The sequence below is a fragment of the Pomacea canaliculata genome, linkage group LG3 (genome assembly GCF_003073045.1).
Source record: "Pomacea canaliculata isolate SZHN2017 linkage group LG3, ASM307304v1, whole genome shotgun sequence".
Lineage (NCBI taxonomy): Eukaryota > Metazoa > Mollusca > Gastropoda > Architaenioglossa > Ampullariidae > Pomacea > Pomacea canaliculata.
This window is the reverse complement of record NC_037592.1, coordinates 38,118,342-38,140,769: the sequence shown is the minus strand read 5'-3', so window position 1 is coordinate 38,140,769 and position 22,428 is coordinate 38,118,342. Positions and strand designations below refer to the sequence as shown.

General features: G+C 40.9%; 2 protein-coding genes across 2 annotated transcripts; one reads left to right on the top strand and one right to left on the bottom strand.

Annotated features, from left to right (window-relative positions):
- Positions 1-127: 127 nt before the first annotated feature.
- On the bottom strand, positions 128-6,419 carry LOC112560487 (G2/mitotic-specific cyclin-A-like). The gene is made up of 9 exons (XM_025232381.1): positions 6,072-6,419; positions 4,863-5,115; positions 4,424-4,581; positions 4,004-4,227; positions 3,115-3,190; positions 2,843-2,971; positions 2,550-2,666; positions 1,866-1,999; positions 128-1,475 (listed from the first exon to the last, which is right to left on the bottom strand). Exons 1-9 carry the CDS (start codon positions 6,222-6,224, stop codon positions 1,418-1,420), a joined length of 1,302 nt encoding a protein of 433 aa, XP_025088166.1. The 5' UTR covers positions 6,225-6,419; the 3' UTR covers positions 128-1,417.
- A 5,875-nt stretch (positions 6,420-12,294) lies between these two features.
- LOC112559664 lies at positions 12,295-22,331 on the top strand. The gene is given in 6 exon segments (XM_025230999.1): positions 12,295-13,385; positions 13,844-14,607; positions 14,609-16,229; positions 16,362-16,661; positions 19,053-21,344; positions 21,483-22,331. Coding segments are annotated over 5 exon segments (5,277 nt in total). The 5' UTR covers positions 12,295-13,385; positions 13,844-13,845; the 3' UTR covers positions 21,785-22,331.
- The last annotated feature ends 97 nt before the right edge of the window (positions 22,332-22,428 follow it).

Here is a 22,428-nt window from a genome sequence, read left to right as displayed (position 1 = left end):
GAAAATTTTCCAGATTTAAAGTTAAAATTTTATGCATTATCATGCTGAAGCATAGCTAGATGGTAAAGGCTGAGGACTGTGTAGCAAATCTGCAGGCAGAATGTTTCAATGAAGACAAAGACTTCTATGTAGTTTATACTTTATTAGATGCTAGGTACTTAAACATTAAAAGAAAATGGTAAATGACAGCCATGGACAGATATGTTGACCACGATTCAGACCATGGATGTCTTACCGACAACAAAAGTCACTGTACATTAGCCACTTTCTACAGTCTACGGACAAGCAATTTTAATACATTTTGTGGGATGAACCAAATCATTGACCGGTAAATTGCCTCATACAAACAAGACAAAGAAACAAATTTGGACAGCCCTGGCAGCTACTTTCTACTTTCGACGTAAACCTGGTGTTGAAATGAGCTTGTACCAGATGGTCCAGGCACCTTAACATGGAGAACGACGAAAAAGTTGTGGTTTCTGCTATGAAGGCATTCTTTGAATGTCCAGTACGAAATCTCAAAGAATGCCAGTTAACATTTGTGAAGGAAACATACGATATGTACACTTATGGGGAGAAAAAAGACAAATAGTTTATGAATGAGCAGAAAGATGAGAACAGTCCTTGGGCAGTGGGGAAGTGGAAAGACAAGAAAAGTTCTTGAGCACTGGGGTAGTGGAAAGACGAGAATAGCTCTTCGGGAGTGGAAAGACGAGAAAAGCTTCTGTAGGTACATAATATATGAAAACAAAAAGCGAAAGACAGCAGAAAGAGTAATCACGAACATGGCCAGGCTGTCTCTTGTTTTCTCTCATGATTATAGTGGTTTGAAAATCAAACAGTGCCTAATATTAGCAACATGCATTATCACATTAACGATGAAACAGCTTCAACAGTTCACAAATTTCTTTCTTTTGAATGTAAAAATGCTCCTTTCAGTGTTCACAAAATTATCAGGCATGTTTAAAAGCAGCAAAACAGCGACAAAATTTAATGCAGTAATAATGATCCTTTCTAAAATAGTATATGCTGTAAAACTGGACACTGTTCCAATCTTCAAACTTTAAAACCAATGATTAAAACCAATGACAGCATTGTATAACAGGCATAAAAACTATTCATGATTTCAGAGAAATGTTCAGCGTAAGATCGTACATCTTCTGCCAACTCTCAGGCACACACTTGATTGCACTTTGACCACGACATTTAAGCAAGCTTGACTGAAAACGTCAGGAGCACTTGGTAACATGCAGCTGCCTTAGCCCTCAGCCAACAGTGAGACACTGTGACTAAGTGCTCAAATCTAAGAACCAGTTCATTGCAGATTTGATCCCATTTCCAGGATGCAAGAACCTGCTAAGCCAGTGTTGGTGGCACAAGTTAAAAAGAGTGAAGTAAAACTTGTGGATGGTGAAACTCACACACCTACTAATGACAGGGCTGCGGGAGGAGGCATGAAGGCCACCTGCATGAACCTGTGGGGAAAAAAATGGCAAAACATGATGTATGCTAAGTATAACTTCATGACAAAATTGTAACAGTACTTATAAATTTGAGAAGCCAAGATCAAGGAAAAGCGAAAAACAAAATGGCAGCATCAACAGTGAAAACACCCTGTATCGAATAATGCATTTCTAAAATGATGCAGCAACGCTGTCTTGACAAATACCGCAAAAACCAAAACGTGGGCATGCTGCAGAATACTATTTCATGTGTTAACAGGATTTTAAAAACAAGTGGGGAAGGGGTGCTCAACCATAAGATCCTTAAGTGTAGGTCAGATGTGGCTTCAAGCAGCAGGCAATAGGCATAAATGCACCATGTTAAGAAACCTGGGAATAATACACAATGTGTTATTCACTTACTTGGTTAGCTTGTACTTCTCACGAACTGACTGTTGAGGGTGATCCTCAGCTTGCCTGTGCAAGGTATGCATCTCGTTCAAGCAAGCTGCCAGCTCTTCAAGGGAGTAGCGAGAAGACTTCTTATGGCTCTCAGGCTGAGAAAGAAAAACGATACAGCATAAGATCCAAAATTGTTAATTACCTCAAAAGAATTATGTAAATAATGCATTTCATTGAATGCACTGCAGGGCTTTGAAAAAAGAATGAGATCACTGGAGACTTATTTACCATTTTTGAGTACTCCTAACCAGAGAATCATTTAAAGTCACTGCATATTTTCTGGGGAATGGGGTTCAGGTTGGGGGTAATTGGGTTTCATGCCAAGTCGTCAACTAGAGATATATCACAACAAAACAGTCAGCCCTGTAAACTGATACTACATGCAGAGAAACTGCTGCCTGAGATGAGGTCTGAAGCTAGGACAGCCAGTCCTCACTGTAGGCACTATTGTGCCAGACTACACTGGATATCCCCCCCCCAACCCCCCGCAAACATGGATTTCTAATCATAAGCCAAGAACAAGTTTTGTTCCAGTGCTTGTCAAGTTTTGATAAAATGCTGCACAAGTGTGACCAGCTTACAAACTGCGTCAATGAGTACTGTAGAAGTTGTGCAAGCTGTTTTAGTGGAAACAGAACTACTCACCCAAGGGTTTTCAACATCAAGAGTGATGTTTGCTAGACAAAGTGCAGCAGCAGCAACTAGGCTAGAAGGGTATTTGAGGAAGGTGTCCATCTCCACGAGTACCAGCTCTGTTAGATACTGCAACAATGTGCCAACACCATCATGACAATTTTTCTTGTGCGATATGAGTAACATATGCTATCCTTCTAATGACTTAGATGTTTCAGCCCAAGGGAAAATAAGTTGCTCAAAAGCTTATGTACACATTTCCAACAATCATAAACATGGACATAGAATTATTTAACTTGACTAACCATTGTCAGATACTGAGTCTGCTCATCAGCACCCGTGTCACGTAGAATACGATCACAAAACCAGCTGACAGTTGGCACAGACACATCAAACTGAAGGACCTTTAGTAGCAGGTGCTCCATGCGCAGAACCTTAAAATTGAAATTTCTTTCCTTACTTGTGCATCCACAGCCATGGATTTATTTAATCACAAAGGCATCCAAGAAAATTGTCTCAAATTTGTAATCTGAATAATCAGTAAACATGAGTGTATAAAGACAAACCAAATCATTACCTGTTTCTTGGTGTATGTATCATCAGTGATGTACACAAATTCTGAAACATCTGGTGGATAGATTTCTTCATATTTCCTGCAAAATGTAATAATTGAAGACTGATTGTTTCCCTATAAAATCTAGTATAATCTGTTAATAAAAACAGTGTAAACAAGATGCACAGCATAAAGTTTAGATGAATAGATAAATATTTCTCAGCAGTAAACATGCGCTAGTGTTGCAGCCCTATGCTCCCCGAGGAGTAACAAGAATAAATATGTCAGAACAGCATCTGAGATATTTCTGAACCAAAATCTTCAGCATGACAGATGGCTTTAACTGGTAAGAGGTCCTTAGATAAAGTGCAATATGTTACACCAGTTGTGCCCAACCTTTTCTCGCCCGAGGGTTGCACTGGAAATGATATAAAATCTTTCAGGCCAAAACATGACAGTTTTTCCAGAATCATGACGTTAAAAATGAAATTATTTTGTGTCTGGTTTAAATGAGAAGGCCGGATGTAGCCCACAGGCCGTAGGTTGGGCACCCGTGTTACACAAATCTCAGCCAAGCAGATGGTTACTGCATTTTAACAAGGACTTGGTTTGTTTTAACAAGGTTTGTTTTAACATTCATTACAATTGCTGCAACTAATTTACCAGACCTATTCTATGGTTAGGCTTTTATGACTAGCAGGCAAATTTGTTTATGCAGAAACAATATTTCATACATTGGTTTTTCCCCCACTGTGCCAAGAGTAGACACTTGTCATTATGCACAATATTTTATGTTATAGTTTTTAAAATAACTAGCATGTTCAGGTGTGAAACAAAATTTTTACATCTATTAATATAAACTGATTTTATATTTTATATAAAAATTACGGAGCAACAATGTTCCAGTACTCACGAAGCCAAAAACATTGCAGCAGTTCCAACAAGCTGGAGCTTTGGCCTTGCCACAGACATAACAGATAAGAAGCGATCAATGTAGTTCACTGCCAGGAACAAAGTTTCTCTGTGCAGCTTGTATTCCTCTGCCACCTCAACCAACCAGTCCACCAAAATTGCCCTCATAGTGGAGGTCACATCAACCTGACGTCTCATAAAGCCAGGTCGTGGTTTCAGTTTATTCTGAAAATAAAAAGCACGCATATAAAGCAGAGTACGTATATGTAAGAATGTTTGAGACCACTATTCATTGACTCCCAAGACCAGGGCAATAGTTTCTTAATCTGGATGCACTACAGTACAATAAACCTGTTTATATGGTCTTATTCAAAACTGATACAAATATTAAATTGCATAAAATCGGAAGTTAAAAAGTTACCTCTGTGGACAGCATGTAGTCATAGATGTCTTCTGCGTATTCAGGAACATCCTGTATGTAGGCAGCCCTAGCAACTGCTCCGGTCTGCGCATCATCCACTAAATTTTCATCTTCAATTGTGTCCATCACAGATGTATCAAGCAACATTGGGGAAGCACCTTAGCACATTAAAGTGTTTCTATACATTACCATCAAGTAGCAAAGTTTTGCAACAATTCACACCAAAATTAACAGCATATTGACTTCTATCATACACAAATTTGATTACTTTCAATTTAAGCAGATGATCTTACATGAAGATGTAAGATGTCAAAATGTCATGCTATCGCGACAAAGAAAATTAATACTTTTATGAACTTACATCTTCGAAATATGGTAGAAAACAACATACTACAAATAAAGAATCTTGCACCAGTTTGAAAACCACAATGTGTCTTACATGATTTAGAGTCATCATGGGCTGCTGCTGGACAGAGTTCTGGCAAAGGAGCAACATCATCAATACTTGGAAGACGATTTTCAATATCTTCCAGGTCAAATCTGCTTGAGGATGTTGCTTCTGATTGTGCAGATGGCTGCTGTGGCTGTGGCTCATCAACAAAGATGGTAAATGGTTGTGCCTTTGTCTTTCCAAATACTTTTTGCTGAACGAAGGCATTTTCATCTTGTCCAGTTTTGGTCTCATGTGGTCCCTTTTCAGAAATAAGTTAGGCTTAAGTATATGTTTTCATATATGGTGGATCAATGTTGACCTTAATGACTTATTTTAAATCTAGTTTTTCTCAAATAGTTTTTATAGCCGTGTAACAGTTTTATTTTGATTAAACAAAATCAGCACATGCATTACCCTGCAACTAATTTTAAACATTGTTTTTACTTGTGATAAGAATGATTTTATGTCTGTAGGAATGATCTATTGCAAAATACAAATGGTGGGTATGGAAGGGAGAAGTGAAAAAGCTCTAATTTGTAAAATATGTTTACTGACAAAAGTTCACCTAAAATACAAAGCGTGTGCATTGTACATGTGTGACACGAATTAATATCACGTGCGAAGAATATTCTGGGTTTCATAATTTTAGTAAATGGTACATAATGTAAATACATATTTAAAAGCGTTTTAAAAAAGCAGTCGACTAAAAGGTATGATTTCCTTTTAATTGGTTCAAGGAGAAACTGCATACTGAGTATTGAGCTCGCTCGTCGGTCTACCAACGAAAAAAGAATACTGTGAACGCGTTACAATGATGAAAATTATACCAAAAATGTCGTCCAGCAGTTTTGACAATTTATCGTATATTTCCAGAAATGTGTTTGAAATGTATTTTCATTCAGTTTTTCAATAGACGTCTAGTCCGACCTTTATTGTTCCAATTCAAACCAACGGCAACGCGTCTTCTCATTGCAGATTTGAAATTCGAAAACTGATATAGCAAAAATGACATTTGTTTTCAAGATACGACGTTACGAACGTACAATGAATTAGGTGTATTTAATTAAGTGTAGTGAAAAATATTTTACTAGTACTTGGCAATTATTTTTCAAGCAGACGAAATTGCAAGCAACAACGACGACCGTACAAATGGTATGACAAAAAAGCTGTCAAATATAAATTTCATTTTTCGTTTTTATTTCATTTTTTACATACCTTGACGGCTCTAGATGGCTGGACTCTAACCTGGTTCGAAATATTACCCAGAGCTGCTCGTCGTGGTACTTGACTTCTTGAAGTCAAACCCTGTTTGGGCCGTTGTACATTTTCCTTTTGAGAAGGACGAATACGGTTGGGCATCGTCGACATTGTATTACTTAGATATAATAAAACTTCCCTAAAATAAAGTATATCAAAATAAAGTTCAACACTATGCTGAACAAGTGTACTATTTACTCCTTGCAATGCTTTCGCTTCCAAAGTGAGAATGCATCTGAAGTCTCTCGTCGTCTTTATCGATGAGCAGACAGATTGAATTGAGCGCGTGTGTGGAAGAAGAGCCAATGAGGGTGAGGACTCTCTGTCACGTGGTATACAGCCGCCCTTCACAACCAATCAGCTTGCGTGTTATTCAGCGACAGCTGTGTATGCCTGATCCGTGATACTCTGCGCAGTGTATTCACTGAACATTTTTCACGAATGTGGATGTTAATGGTGAAAAATCCATGGCTATAATGCAACATTTGTTATGTGCAAAAGTAATTTGCATGAAGAAATGTTTATAAATATATATGTCGTTGGTATGGTTTTCATTGCATATGCAAGATGACCTCTTTCAACCCTGACGTGAACGCACGCAGGCCGGGAACACGTACGTAACTCGAGGGGCTGTACGCGGTCTTGATGGCATGCTTATGAAGAATGCTGAATATGTGTCAGAGGAGAAATAAAAGCTGATCATCGAGATGCTTTGTTGTGCCGTTGTAATATGGCAATGGGTGGATACAACGGATATGGCTCGGTATGCAGACCGGGGGAGGGGCAGAGGGCGTGGACACACACACGTATACTTACGTACACGGGTATCGGGGTAGAAGAATAATTAAAGTCTGCGAGGGCATTTAGGAAGTAACAGAAGCTAATTCAGCAAGCTAAACAAAAAAGAAGAGATAGAAACCACTATATACAAGCCACAGGCGGAATAAATCTCTTATAGTGATCCTTATTTTAGAAATATTCGATCCGTTGCTGAAACAGCAATATTCGTCTCGATACGTTCGCTTCAGATACTTTTATATTCACTCGAACCAGAGACTTTTTTAATTTATAGTCTCTGCTCGAACAGGCTTCTGTGTAAGCGATATCTAAGTAAGATTTCATCTGTGATTGCTGGAGCATGAGAACAACCATGTGGGTGGAATGGGTACAGTTTGCTTTCGTGTACGCGTAGGATGGGAGTGCCTGTGGGCGGCTGACATTGGGTGCTGTACTCGGGCCACGTACTTCGCTCAAGCTGACACAGTGTACTAGTGCCCCAGAGAGGCTTTCGTAACAGCGAAATCTTGGAGAAGACTTCAAACGCAACTATGCATGAACGCAAACGCGCACGTACACATTTGCACTCGCTCATGCACACTGGTAAAGAATATAACGATGTAATAGTTTTCAGACTAAAAGCGGCAGATTCAAACAGTACGTAAACACACGTACTATCCCATCAGGCTATACACTAAGTACTCTTTAGCTACACCCCACATCCCGGATGTACGTGTTGTGTTAAATTTGTAGTCTCTATCGCTGGATTTTTTTTTTTTTTTTTAACTCCTGCTCAAACCTGCCAAGAAATAGTCGATGTCGATTGTTATAGCTCTCAGAGTATGATGTGCGAATCCTAGGTTTAAAGTTAAAAAGATGTAATGCACTGTAACGGTAAACCAGTATCAAGATAACAATTTAAAGCTTCCAGTGTATATGTATGATGTAGGTTTCCAACGAGCTCATCGACGAACATCAGGAGAAGGAAATGGGGGTTGAGGTGCTGGTGATGTAGGAGCAACTTGACCGACAAATAACGCTGATTTCACTTCTTTCATCACAGTAACGCATAGCTGCACATGAGCAGGGGCGAGCCAGCCTTGACATTGTTGCTGACCCTAGGTCGAGACTTGTCGACCAGGGACGTGACGTAATGTGGAGGCGATAGGTGCAGGCCGTGAAGACTCCCACCAGAGGCAGCACAGCTCCGTAATATGCAAGCACACAGCCTCCAACAGCCGGGGGAGAGGTCGCGTTCAGACTAGAGGTCGCGATGGAGCGACCCACGGGAGCGATCTGCGTTGCGATGAGCCACGTGAGGCACAGTTTCCAAGAGGACACATGCGAACGGTCACACCTAAAAAGCGTACACGCGGGCACACGCATTTAATGCACAAATGCAGTCAACAAAGTGACTGATATGGACCGATAGATGCAAATCAAGCCAACTTGTCGCTCACCTAACAAACCCACCATCCACCCATATTCAACATTGGCACCAAAACCAGCCAGCCAGCCAGCAGCAGCAAACTAACGATACTCTTCCCTTCCCCCAATTATACCAGTCTTTCGAAATTTCCATGGAGTTATTTTATCTTCTTTGCTATAGAGAAATTTCAAAGGATTGGCGCAATTGGGAAAAATCTGAAATAGCTGAAAACTGTTGCTCTTCCAGTAATATAAGAATTAAATCACAATCCTTTTTTTGAATAGGTTGTGGTTGTTGTTGTTGTTGTTGTTGTTGTGTTGTTGTTGTTGTTGTTGTTGTTGTTGTTCACTCAAGCTCATCAAAAAGAAGAGCATAGAGTTTATTTAGTCCAACCAAGATCGCTCAAGTATCCAAGAAAGATAAATTCCATTCCACCTCGTTAATAATTTTGTAGGCGAAAAAAGAATACAGTTTACTAGAATTATTAGCGCGCGATTTGTATCTAAGCCATGCAAGCTGTTGAAGCTTATCAGAGACCTTCGTGAGAGAAAGACATGATGTTACATAGAGGATAAGTTGTAGCATGGCATCTGGAAGATTAGTTAAGCAAGTCGGTTAGAATAATTAAGATAGCTCACTGATCTTCACAGAGACTTGGGTCTGTGGCTCTTCGTAGAAGGCAAACAGTTACCTTCATCAAAGGTAGTGCAGTCATCAATTGCTGCTTTATTTTCTTTTTATTGAGGAAGATGTGAAAAAAACTCCGCTCCTTATACTCCGTTCTATTATACTTCTCATCCACCGCCTCACTAAGCATCACGAAAGAGGTGAGAAGTCTTTTCCCGTCAACTTGAAAAAAAAATCCTGGGTGGATTTATTTCGTGCCTTTCAAATGGACATTACCTTTTTGGCACAGTTAATTATTATCATTGCACTAGAAACATCTGCAGTGTCTGCATCAGCTCACCATTGTGCATGTTGTACCCTGGCCGTGACCCCTCCCTTTCCACTTTGCCCCCGCGGTGGTATGTCGTCTGAGCGAACAGTGATGTAACATCGGAGGTGACGTCTGGGTGGGGCTAGGCGACACCCGCCTGCCCCAACTCGCGACTAGGATAAAGGATAAGCACCCTCTTCTGGTTGTACGAAATATCGCTGCAGGTAAATAATTGTCATTTGCCACCTGCCAGAAGGTGGTGGAGATAGTTTGTTATATAATCGAGCAGAGGTCAGAATACAGTTTAAGGTTTACAAGAATAATTTATGTTGTGGTCAGTGGATGTCGAGTCGTCCTTGATAGTCTAGCTGCTTGCCTTGCAGGGAAGGTGGTCCCTCTTAGAGGTGATGAAGTGAGGTGGGGGAGGCAAGGACTACCTGGAGAAAAAAAACCCCAAAGACCACTCCCCCGAACAGGTGTCACCTGTAGATAGTTGCCTCAATGGAAACGCAACAAAGATTTAGCAACAAACGTTTGACTACGACTTGCTGAGTTCGTTCAAACTTGCTGGATTGGGAGCTAATGTAAATAAATAAGTTGCTGGCTAATTGATTGTTTACTAATTTAGGTTGAACGAAAATAAACACATAACGACAAGAAGAATAATTTTGGAAAATAATCACTTAATGGAGACAAACCACAATAAAAATCCCACAGCACTCTTGATCCACGATTTTGTAAAACAAATGACACGAAAAAAGTTACAACTGTTATGTTTTAAAACGAATTGTTCAAAGTCATAGGACTCAGAGTGGGAAGGATTGTCTAGGCCAGTGGGCGCTTCGTAGAACAAAGAACAGCCCGGGGGCAGAGATTAGAACCTCTGTAACCTGTGCCCACCTAGTCGTCACGGGAATTGCCTACAACTACAGGTGATATGGCAAGTGTTGTCATGTAATCAGCTGGTCTCAGAGTTTTCTAGTGGTGAAATGGGGGGAGGGGCGTTTATACACAAACCAAATCACTTACAGCGAAGGAAGGCAGGAAGAAAATGTTTTGTTTTGCTTTTTAATCTTGTGTAGTTTTTTCAGCACTGCTTCCCTACTTCTATTCTAAGATCAGTCACCCACCCGAGGTAGTGATGGAGCAAAACAGTAACAAAAGTTCTAGCAACAAGACACAGCCCCCACCCACTCACCCCGCCAAAGAAGACAGAAAATGAACTGACGAACAAAACACACAAATACTTTGTTTCTTTACTGATTTTCATTGTCAGCCAGCAATGACAGTTTGGACATTGTGTTGAATCAGTTTTCTCGTCTTAGATGCGTCCATAACAACGGCCAAGGCCGTTCATATCTGTCATTAACGATTTCTCGACTTTGTCCTCGGTCGCGATTCAAAAGGTCAAGGAAGCCGAGATCTCATTCATTACAAAACGACAATCAACGTTTCGTTAGTTAACGACCTGCGCGATGTAGGAGGTGCGGGAAAGTACTCAGCTTCTACTGGGATTAGGGTGTGGGGAGGAAGTGGGGAGGAGTACCCGGAGGAAAGCTCCGGCGTGATTGCTCTCCCTCGCCTGTCTCCTCGTCAACGGGGGACAGAAATGTAATCCTCTTGCATTGCGACATCATTCTGTCAACACCATTCAGGCATTAAAAAAACAAGACGGCTATCTCTCCGAACACCTGTCACACCGAGAGAAAAGTGTTTTTTTTCTGGATAAAAACTGAACCCAGCATCTTACGATCCCCACTTTAGTGGTGAAAAGGGCTTAATCTCCATTAGACCCTCCATATTCAATCCACAAATTTCCCGATGCCTAGAGAGACGATATTAAAAAGCTAGAATTGAGAAGGTTAACTGCTGACGCACGTATAAATTACTGCCATGAAAATCCTCACTGGAAACCGGACTAGGTTTCGTAAATTGGTTTGATTTTCTGAAGGGGCTAATCGCCCTTCATTAGGAAATTAAAGTGATTCACATCTTGGGTATACCGAAGTGACTAAAATATACATTTTCGCCGTACAGCAAGTATAGTTAATTAAGTCATTAAACAATCTCTTTATCATTATCTTTATATATATTTATCATTATCTTTTTATCATTTGGGTCGGTGACGAGAGGGTTGGTCTATGCGTCAATGACACCAAGGTCTTCAGTTGGTCCTGCCTCTTCAAACTGTCCACATAAAAAAGAGGGATGTAAGTCTTCTCTTTTAAACTTTCAACAAGCTGTGCATACCTCTTATTTCTTGTGTCGCTCTCTCCAATTTTTGTTTCGCAATATTACAAACTGATGATAACGCTTGCCGCCTCTTTTGGGTCAAATTTACTTTGTTTCCACTGACTCAAAAAGGGTGACAAACGCTGTCATCAGTTTTCCTCCCCCCGATCCGACTCATTTTCCCACCTACTGCACCTAAAAGCCATTTCGAGGCCGTCTTAGTAACAGGCCTTTCAGCACTGACAAAGTCCGGGGTGGACAAAACCAATGTTTTCACAAGTCATGTCACACAGCCGTACACCCACCTCAACTAGGTCTTTATGTTTATGTGCTTGTTCTTGACCGGGAACCGAAGTGTCAAACCTTCAACGTGTCATAAGTCCCATTGTACTGGTAAATATATTGGCCAACAAGCTCAACGTGTTGACCAAAGTTCCCATTTTCTCGAACGTTGGCTTCCTAGGACCTGTGACCTGTGACCTTTACACACAACTTTGCTCGACTAGGTCAAACGTTCGACATTTAACAGCATCTACAAACGTAGATGTTCTTTCAAAGATATTTACGCAAATGGACAAAGATTCACTAAATTTTCGTATGATGGCGCACTCCCTGCATGGCGCCATCGGTTACTCATTGTCGGGGATGCTGAACACGTGCGAGGGCGAAAGGGTTTGAATGATGGACGTTTCCGGAATGCGTGTCAAAAGGGTATGAATGGCGGATGTTTTCCCGAGTGTGTGTTTTGTTTTTTGTTTTTTTAGATGTTTTAAAACAAAGGAAAGAGAGGTGTGACTGGAGAGGGAGAGAGGAGTCAGAGATGAGAGATTGGGGGAGGGAGAGTAAAGGGTGAGAGGAGGTGGAATTGGATATTTAACGGTGACAGAGCTTTTGTGACTGATTTTTTCATAGTTAGGTTTATTATTATTAATAAACGTAGGCAGATTCGTACAGGCAAATCATTTTGTTTTATTGAGAGAAAGAACGCGCAATTGTCCGACGCCGCTGGTGTGCTGGAGAGAGTGTGAGTGAGGCAGCGAGCTGTAGCCGAATGGGGTGGATCTTCGTACCCGACTTTGGGGGACTGGAAACGATTTCCGCTGCACTGACAGCTTCGCGGATAAGATCAGACTGCACAGTCGTCGCTCAGAAGGAGAATTATTATTATGGACCTTAAACATATGTTTAACACTTACTGGATTTAACTGACCATTCATCTACACGCTTAGAGAAATATTCTTAATAATTACGTGTACAAATAAACCATTAAAGTCAAGAGACCGAAGAAGGCTGCATGAAGCAGTCCACAAGCTGATTTACAGATGGTAGTTACAGGACGGTTTGTGTCATACATGTCATGTCATACATCAAGAGACTAGTGCTGTTCATGTTGTGCGCACATCAAACAATGGGCAGGAAAATAATCTTGAAGAACAATTAGGGCTTCACTTCATGTTTTGAATTACCGATGCTTTAAAAAATATACAGGGTGTCGAACAATAATGAGACGCGAAGATGTCATGCGAGGGAAAGTGAATTCAGTTAACTAAAGACAAGACTTTACGGTTTCATTTCCTGATTGTTGCCATAGTTTTGAAACAAAAAGAAATATATTCTCAATGTTTTATTACTCATTTAGTATGCTTATAAAACTTGCCGTTACACGTCCGCGTGCATTCAACTGCCCAACCCAAGGACGTGACTGCTGGAATTTCCACATTTCACAACAAATTTTAATTTGTAAGAGATGTCTTCTTCTCCATATCACAAACAAGGTGAACAACACGCGAGTCTGCAAAGAGCTTGAGTAAAATTACACGAAGACTTTTCATTACTGGTGTCAAAGGTCAGACCCCAGCTTCACGCGCAAGTTGGAGCATTTACAGGGACACCAAAGGTAATATAAAAGTACATGGTAGACACTATTACTTGCTACCTTCATCAAATCTTGTTAAAATGTATAGTTTTGCTTTCTTCGTTAGTCGAATGTAATTAGGAAAATTACGAAAACTGTGAAGCTTAATTTTACTCTTGTTCTGCAATGCGTTGAAATAACTTTTATGAACAACCATGAAGGCTATAAAAACAATTTTCAATGTACTAGGATTAATAACACCCTCTAAAACTGTAGCTACGGGAGATCTGCCCTCAGGTGTGTTCATTCAGACAACTAAATGTCAACTACAGTGTTGACGATTTCATTGAACTTGTAGAAGACATTCATGCCGGAAAGAAAACATTTCTCTTCGATCTCAGCTGACTGACACACCTGGAGAACTGTACCTGTAGTCTTCTGTGTGTGTGTGTGACTAATAGACTAATATAAAATTAATTATTAACTTCTTAATTTTTCAGAAATGATGGGGAGTCTAGATGTCACCGTTTTCTTCATGGTGGTGCTCATAACGCCCAAGTCAGTTTGCGCAGTACCGGTAGCATGTCCACAGAAGTGTTTTTGTGAACCGGATACAGAATATCCATCGGAAGGAGATATCAATCTTAAAGTCATCTGCAGTGACCTTGGTCTTGATGCCCTTCCTGGAAACATTCCACCACATACCACAACCCTTCTGTTCGATCGCAACTCGTTATCTCACCTGAAGAACTACACTTTCAGCAGTCTGAAAGCGTTAAAAAATTTGAACCTTTCGTCCAACAAAATCTCTTCTCTTGAAGAAGACAGTTTTGTGAATCTGACAGAGTTACAGTATTTGCGGCTGGACAACAACCGGTTGGAGTTAAGTCCACACACTTTTCCTTCGTTCGTTTTTAAACCGCTCGGGTCCTTACGATCTCTGTCTTTACACAACAACACGCACCCAGCGTCTCATAAAAACGACCATGCGTCCACTTCATCGCCGTTATCGCCATCGATATCATCACAGACAGGGAAGCAGAACAAACACATCGTCTACCTGAGGGTTGCTGAAAACAGTCCACATACCAGTGATGATGGTACAGGGATGGTGAGACTGGACTATCCTGATAAAGCGTTGTCGTATCTTTCAAATTTAGAAGAACTGTACATAGACGGGCTCACAAACAGAAGTTTCGGGCCGGGGTTTGAAAAGCTTCACAATCTAACCAAAGTAATCTTTCATGGGAAAAAAGGTTTCTGCTAAAATTGATACTCTGAATAACAAAACATTCGTCAGTGTCCCTACCCTACAGACTTTAGAAATGTTTGCCTGCGGCATCAAGAACATTGAGGCTGATGCATTTGGTGCACTTAAAAATCTTGAAAATTTAGATATCTCCAGTAACTCTGAGCTCGGATTGAACAAATTCTTTGATGCACTGTACGGCCTAACTAAAACTCGATTGACAAACTTATTAATTGACAGAATCGTGCCGTTCGGAGCTCCAGGCCGGACAATCACGGGAGCAAATCTGCGCTTCTTTCATAATCTGAGTTATCTCAACCATTTGTCAGCTCGGTTCAATAGGATAACTAACTTTGAAGTAGGGGCACTCTGCTCAGGAGTTTCCCCGAGTCTGAAACATGTCAACTTAGGTGCCAACTGGTTAGAGCTTACTTATTATGTTCGGGATTTGCATTGTCTTAACGGACTCCAAACACTTTCCGTTGATGGTCATGACTGTTGGCCTCGACGACTGAAATTGCCAGACGGCAATCCGGACCTGACGAACGCACACCATCACCGGTCAACTCGCCAGAATTTCACCAATAAAAGATTTGATAATCCACGGGAGTTCATCCTTCCACCGAACTTGGAAAGTCTGTCAGTCTCAAACATAGGATTGTTTTACATTCTCGGTGACATTCGAGTTAACCCTTCCAACAGTCTTAAGCATTTGAAAGCAAACGGAAATCATTTATCTCGCTGGTATGGACCTGTTAGCGGGCTCAATCACATTACCACGCTAAATTTAGCTGATTCATTGGGCTCAGATGTGAAATCTCAGTTTTTTGAAAGTTTCCCTTTTCTGAAGGCGCTGAACATAAGCGGAAACGAATTCAGAGAAATTTTTCGGAACGACACAGAAGGCAGAATTCTCAGCAGTCTCTCCAACCTAAGCGTTCTAGATATTTCTAGAAATAATATCGGAAAACTTCATAAGAAAAGCTTTTTTAATTTAGAAAATCTGGAGGAAATATATATGTCTCAAAATGGACTTGGAAATTTTGATGTTTCTTTAATACACATGAACAAGTTAAAGTTCCTTGATGTCCAACAAAATTTGATGAATTTTCTACCTCGGTCCCTCCGCAACCATTTGGACAGGTTGGCTGAGAGCCACAATGTATCAGTGAACATGAAATTCAACCCCATTACCTGCACGTGTCACAACATCAACTTTCTGAAGTGGAAACGAGACTCGAAAGTAAACTTTGGCACCGACGACAACTACTACTGTCTGTACGAGGATGGGTCTCAAGGGCTGATGACAGACCTGCCTGGCACCATCACATCTCTGGAGCAGACTTGTGGGGGCAACGTCGGCGCCTTTTTCGCCTCGGGGGCGCTGTTGCTGTCGCTGATGACGTCACTGGCACTGGCGTTGGCCTACCGTTTCCGGTGGAAGCTGCGCTACCTGTACTACGCCACGCGACTCAACTTCCACAGACAGCGGCAGTCTGCAGACGACGAGTTCGACTTCGATGCCTTTGTCTCCTTCTCGTCCGAGGACAACGACTTCGTCATGGGCGAGCTGAGGCGACGATTGGAGAACGACCGTGACGTCACGCTGTGCATCCACACCAGAGACTTCACACCAGGTAAACTACGCCAGGTGAAGAAAGACTACGGTAAACTTTTAATATTAAACTGTTTATCAACTTAGTCTTCCTAAATCACTGACTTACCCCAGTATAAAATCACTCAGGTTTAGCTACTTTTGTCCCTCAAAGGTCAGTACATCGCCACCAACGTGGTGGACTGCGTTCAGCGAAGTCGGCGGACGTTGGTGGTGGTGACGCGCGCGCTGTTGGAGTCGGACTGGTGTCACTACGAGCTGCAGATGGCGCTGATGGAGGCCAGCCACACGGGCCGTCACGTGCTGGTCTTCCTGTTGTACGAACACCTGTCCAGCCACCAGATCCCCCGTCAGGTTCTGTACAACATCCAGGCGGCCACCCACATCGAGTTCCCGCATGAGGAAGAGGACCTGGGTGTCTTCTGGAATAGGCTTGCACTGGCGCTCAAGGCCTGACACTCCATTTGACAGCACCCTTTAATGTCGACATTCGGACAAAGAACTGAACTATTTAATGTACAAACTTATCAAACTGCATTGGTAAATGTAAATAAAATAAGTAAAATAAATGTAAACCCACTTTAATTTGAAATGTACTTAAAAAGGGTAAAATAATTTGTTCCTTATGTCTCTGGATTTTAATACTTACAAGATAAAAGTCTGAGGGGGCCCGAAGTGTTCCTAGTTCCAATTGTTCTCCTTACACTTTAATATTATATTTTAAGCTATATGTATTAAAGAAGATCCCGAGACTTAAGGAAAAATAATCTTTTACTCTTTTTAGTACATTTCAAATAAAAGTGTTGAACAATTTTAAAATTTATTTCATTTTAAACTTTTTAGCCTTTTTGAATTTTGCTCTGGATTTATTCCGTTTTTGTAAATTTATTACCTTTTTTCAATCCATATTAACTATATGCAAATTTTGAATATTAAACACTTAAATTATTATTAAATCTGTCGTGCAGTCCAAGGGAAGGAACTCCTGCATACGAAAGCAAAATTAACTGCGGAGCTGCGTTTTGAAAATTTTACTTTTCTGAAGAAAATTAAAAAAAAAAAAAATTATGCTACTTATGGAGTGCTTGAAATGATTTATTATTGAATTGTCACTGGAAATTAGTAACTGGTGAAATTTTCAGAGCTCCAGGGAAATGGCAAGTGGGTGAAAGTCTATAAAATTCCTGCTGGGCAAAACTAAAAAACTCTCAAAATACTAATTAATGTTCCGAACCAAACTAAAATGGAGGTATAGATGCAGTGAACCGCTGTTTCGCACTAAAGGGTGCCTCGTCTGGGAGATAATCGTTTTTCCAGTCACGAATAGACCACAGTATATTCGCACTTAGCACTCGTCGCTTGCTACCCTTTGAGTTGCTGCTCCTGTTTAGCAATTAACATATAATCTAGAAGTGTCTACATAAAAGCGATAATAATTATTCCCAACCATTTAAATAAATACGGAGTATAAAAATATGATTACTGAATCTTTGCCTGGAAAACAGCTCCAACTGCCGTGTCTCGCTGACAAGATACTGTCTTCAGACTACGAACCAGGTGAACAACAGACAACGTGCGTGGCGCCATATTTATTATATGAAGACATTTTTTGTCGTTTTGAATTAACAACAATTTTACCGGGCCATTTGAAATATTTTCGAGGACATCAAAGCAATTCCAGAGGTGAACTACTTTCTAAAGATGTTGTAGCCAGAAAATTATTTTTGTTTCTTTTATTAGTCATGTGAAATAAAATAGTTGTAACCTTTGCCGTAGTCTTCAACTTTACACAAAATCTTTTATAACTTAAACAATCTGTAGGAAATGCATACGTATCAAAAATGGAATAGGAAGTTTTAATCTTTCCCTAACCCAAAAGAAAAAGTTAATGTCCAACAGAATTGTTTAATGTTCTTCCTCGGTCACTCCTCGACAAAAAGTCTCTTTAAACTTTCGTGTCATATTCCTCGGTTTCCTCAATAAAAAGAGACACAAAATGTTTGCAGTAAAGATGCAGAGTTGATCATCTAAATAACAAACCCAAGCCTTTATCATGTAGGTTACCGGAAGAGCTTTGTTTCCTAAAAAGACCAACAAATATTTTGAAACAAAGAACTTTTCGGCGCTTTATTTCCTGTAAGCATTTCTTCAAAAATACAACTTTAAAAAAAAAGAAGCCTTATTTAAGTACTTGGATGAGGCTACGTGAAAGTATTGATGTTGATGACTTCATTAGCATCCTTTGTTCCTATCGACACTGTCTTGTGCTGAGAGACAGAACATCTCTTGTGCAACCCAGTCCTCGACTCTTCGAGACTTTAACAGGACGTGGTTCGACATCACACGGGCAGTTTCAAGTAAGGGAGTGGATCCACTTTTCAACTGTTGTTACAAATGTCAGCTTGTCTTTCTGAAGGGTAGCTTAAAGAACAATTATTTGATTTACTCTGGGAACGTTCAAGTCAGGTCACTTTACATTTTTGCTTCATGTAGTAAATTAAAAAAAGAGTTCGATCCTAAATTAAACTTTCGTTTGTCTGCTTTAGTGTATGTGCATGTAAAGTAAAAAAAAAAAAAAAAAAAACACCTTTGGGGGACCTTTGATCATCATGAGAATATTGCTACTACCTTGAATATTAAATGTTTGGCTCATGCCATCTGACGATGTGGATTTAGTAAAGCTTGTTTAAACAGCACACGACACGGAAATAAAATTGTCTATAATTTTTGTTCACAGAAACAATGGCAACTCTAGTGGTCACTGTCTCCTTTCTGGTGATGCTAAAATTGCTCACAACTTTCTGCACGATGCAGACAACATGTCCACAAATGTGTTCTTGTAAAGTGGATACAGAGTACTCATTGGAAGGAGAGAAGGGCAGTCTGAAAGTCAACTGCAGTCACCTTGGTCTTGATGCTCTTCCTGAGGACATTCCACCACAGACTACGTACCTTGTGTTCGATCGCAACTTGTTAACACATCTACAGAACTATACTTTTAGCTATCTGAAGGCGTTAAAATGCTTAAACCTATCATCTAACATGATCTCTTCGCTTGAAGAAGAGAGTTTCGCGGATCTGACAGAGTTGCAGTATCTACAGCTGGACAATAACCGGTTGGAGTTCACTTCCCACACCTTCCCGCCACTTGTTTTTAAACCGCTCAGCTCCTTACTATTTCTATCTTTACACAACAACACACATCCAGTGTCTATTGAAAACCTTCACTCACCACATGTATTCGATTCATCGTGGTCATGGCCATATTTATCACCACGGTCAGCAGGTCAGCGAAAAGACTTAATGTATAGGAATGTGCCTGAGAGCAAAGAAGATGATAGCAGCAATGAGACATGGAAGCAGCTTTTGCTGGACTATCCAGACGAAGCTTTATCGCATCTTTTAAATCTGAGAACACTATTTATTGACGGACTCACCAACACAACCTTTGGACCGGGTTTTAAAAAGCTTTATAAACTAATCAAACTAGTCGTTAGTGGGGAAAATGGTTTTTGCAAAATTCATTCCCTGACTAACAAAACTTTTGTCAATATCCCTAGCCTGCAGGACTTAGACCTGTCTAAATGTCACATCAACACTATCGAAGTCGATTCATTCGGTTCACTTCCCAGTCTAGTAAACTTGTCTCTTTCTCGTAATTCTCAGCTCGGTTTGAACAAACTATTTGATGCACTTTACGGTCTGACTAAGACTCGACTGGAAGTGTTATCCGTGAGCGGAATCGTGCCATTTGGAGTTCCAGGACAGACAATCACAAAAGAAAATCTACGTTTCTTTGGCAACCTAACACACCTGCACACCTTATCTGCGCGATCCAACAGGATAGTTAACTTTGAAGTAGGAGCCCTCTGTGATGGAGTTCCCCCTAACCTGAGAATCGTATATCTGGATGCTAACTGGCTAGAGTTTACATACTATGTTCATGAACTGGACTGTCTCAAGGGACTCGAAGTACTCACGGTTGATGGTTACGATTATTTGCCCCAACGACTAAGGATACCAGATACCAAACCTGCCATCACAAATACACATCGTTGCCAGTCAACGCCCCCAAGTCTGACCGATGAAAGAGTTAATGATGAACAAGAATTTCTCCTTCCACCGAACTTGAAGTATCTGTCTCTCTCAAACATGGGATTGTTTTATATCCTCGAAGAAATTCAAATTAACTCTTCAAACAGTCTCGAGTGTTTAGAAGCAAAAGGAAATCATTTAACTAGCTGGTACGGGCCTGTTAGAGGACTTGAACATCTGACCATGCTCAATATGGCAGAGTCGAAGGGTTCGGAAGTAAGACCTACATTTTTCGAAAGTTTCCCTTCTCTGAAGGTGCTGAACATTAGTGGAAACGAATTCCGAGAAGCATTTCGAGCCGACACAGAAGGCAAACTCCTTAGAAGACTGTCAAACCTAAGTATTTTAGACATTTCTAGAAATAATATTGGAGAAATTCCTAAACAAAGCTTTTATAACTTAGAGAATCTGGAGGAAATATACACGTCCCAAAATGGACTTGGAAGTTTTGATGTTTCTTTAATACACATGAACAAGTTAAAGTTCCTTGATGTCCAACAAAATTTGATAAATTTTTTCCCAGAGTTCCTCTGCAACCATTTGGACAGGTTGGCTGAGAGCCACAATGTATCAGTGAACATGAAATTCAACCCCATTACCTGCACGTGCCACAACATCAACTTTCTGAAGTGGAAGCGAGACTCGAAAGTAAACTTTGGCACCGACGACAACTACTACTGTCTGTACGAGGACGGGTCTCAAGGGCTGATGACAGACCTGCCAGGCACCATCACATCTCTGGAGCAGACTTGTGGGGGCAACGTCGGCGCCTTTTTTCGCCTCGGGGCGCTGTTGCTGTCGCTGATGACGTCACTGGCACTGGCGTTGGCCTACCGTTTCCGGTGGAAGCTGCGCTACCTGTACTACGCCACGCGACTCAACTTCCACAGACAGCGGCAGTCTGCAGACGACGAGTTCGACTTCGATGCCTTCGTCTCCTTTTCGTCCGAAGACAACGACTTCGTCATGGGCGAGCTGAGGCGGCGATTGGAGAACGACCGTGACGTCACGCTGTGCATCCACACCAGAGACTTCACACCAGGTAAACCACGCCAGGTGAAGAAAGACTACGGTAAACTTTTAATATTAAACTGACTGTTTATCAAATTAGTCTTCCTAAATCACTGACTTACCCCAGTATAAAATCACTCAGCTTTAGCTACTGTTGTCCCCCTCAAAGGTCAGTACATCGCCACCAACGTGGTGGACTGCGTTCAGCGAAGTCGGCGGACGTTGGTGGTGGTGACGCGCGCGCTGCTGGAGTCGGACTGGTGTCACTACGAGCTGCAGATGGCGCTGATGGAGGCCAGCCACACGGGCCGTCACGTGCTGGTCTTCCTGTTGTACGAACACCTGTCCAGCAACCAGATCCCCCGTCAGGTTCTGTACAACATCCAGGCGGCCACCCACATCGAGTTCCCGCATGAGGAAGAGGACACGAGCTTGTTCTGGAACAGACTAGCCCTGGCGCTGAAAGCTTGACACAACCTGCTTGAAGCCAATGTTTGGACAAAGAACAGTTCGAGCTTTGCTGATTGACCATAAAAAGATTATGTTAGAGTGTGAGACGTTCATGCTAGTAATTTTAAAAGACTCCAGTATAATGGAATTTGCCTCCATTTATTATGCGTAAAATAGGAGAAGAGGGGACTAAAATATCTTCTTCTCTTTAGTACTTTTATTTTTGCCCCTTTCTGATTTTATATAAATTTGCCCCCTGCCTTACATTCAGCCAGCCTCTCACAACACTTGTTAGACTCGTGTCCTAAAGCGAATTCTTCCAAAGGTACTAAGCCTATACTTCCTTAATCTACTGTATATAATAATAATTCAATGAGCAGGATTTTATACTAAGCTGAAGTCTTTCTGTGTGTATACATGTGGTTGAGATGTCCTGTACATGATGGCAAGAATATGTCAGTGTCTTTTTCCCTTATTATTAAATTCTTATATAAAAATTACCTTTCATTGGATCTTGTTTTTGTTTTTTGGGTTTTGTAAAAAAGAAATAACCGTTCTATCATGTACATGGCAGCTTGTTTTATTTGAAGTCATGGTGCGCATGTTTGTGGACTTTGTGTGTCTCCACTAACTAGAATTTTTTGTAGATATATGGTAGCAGGTTC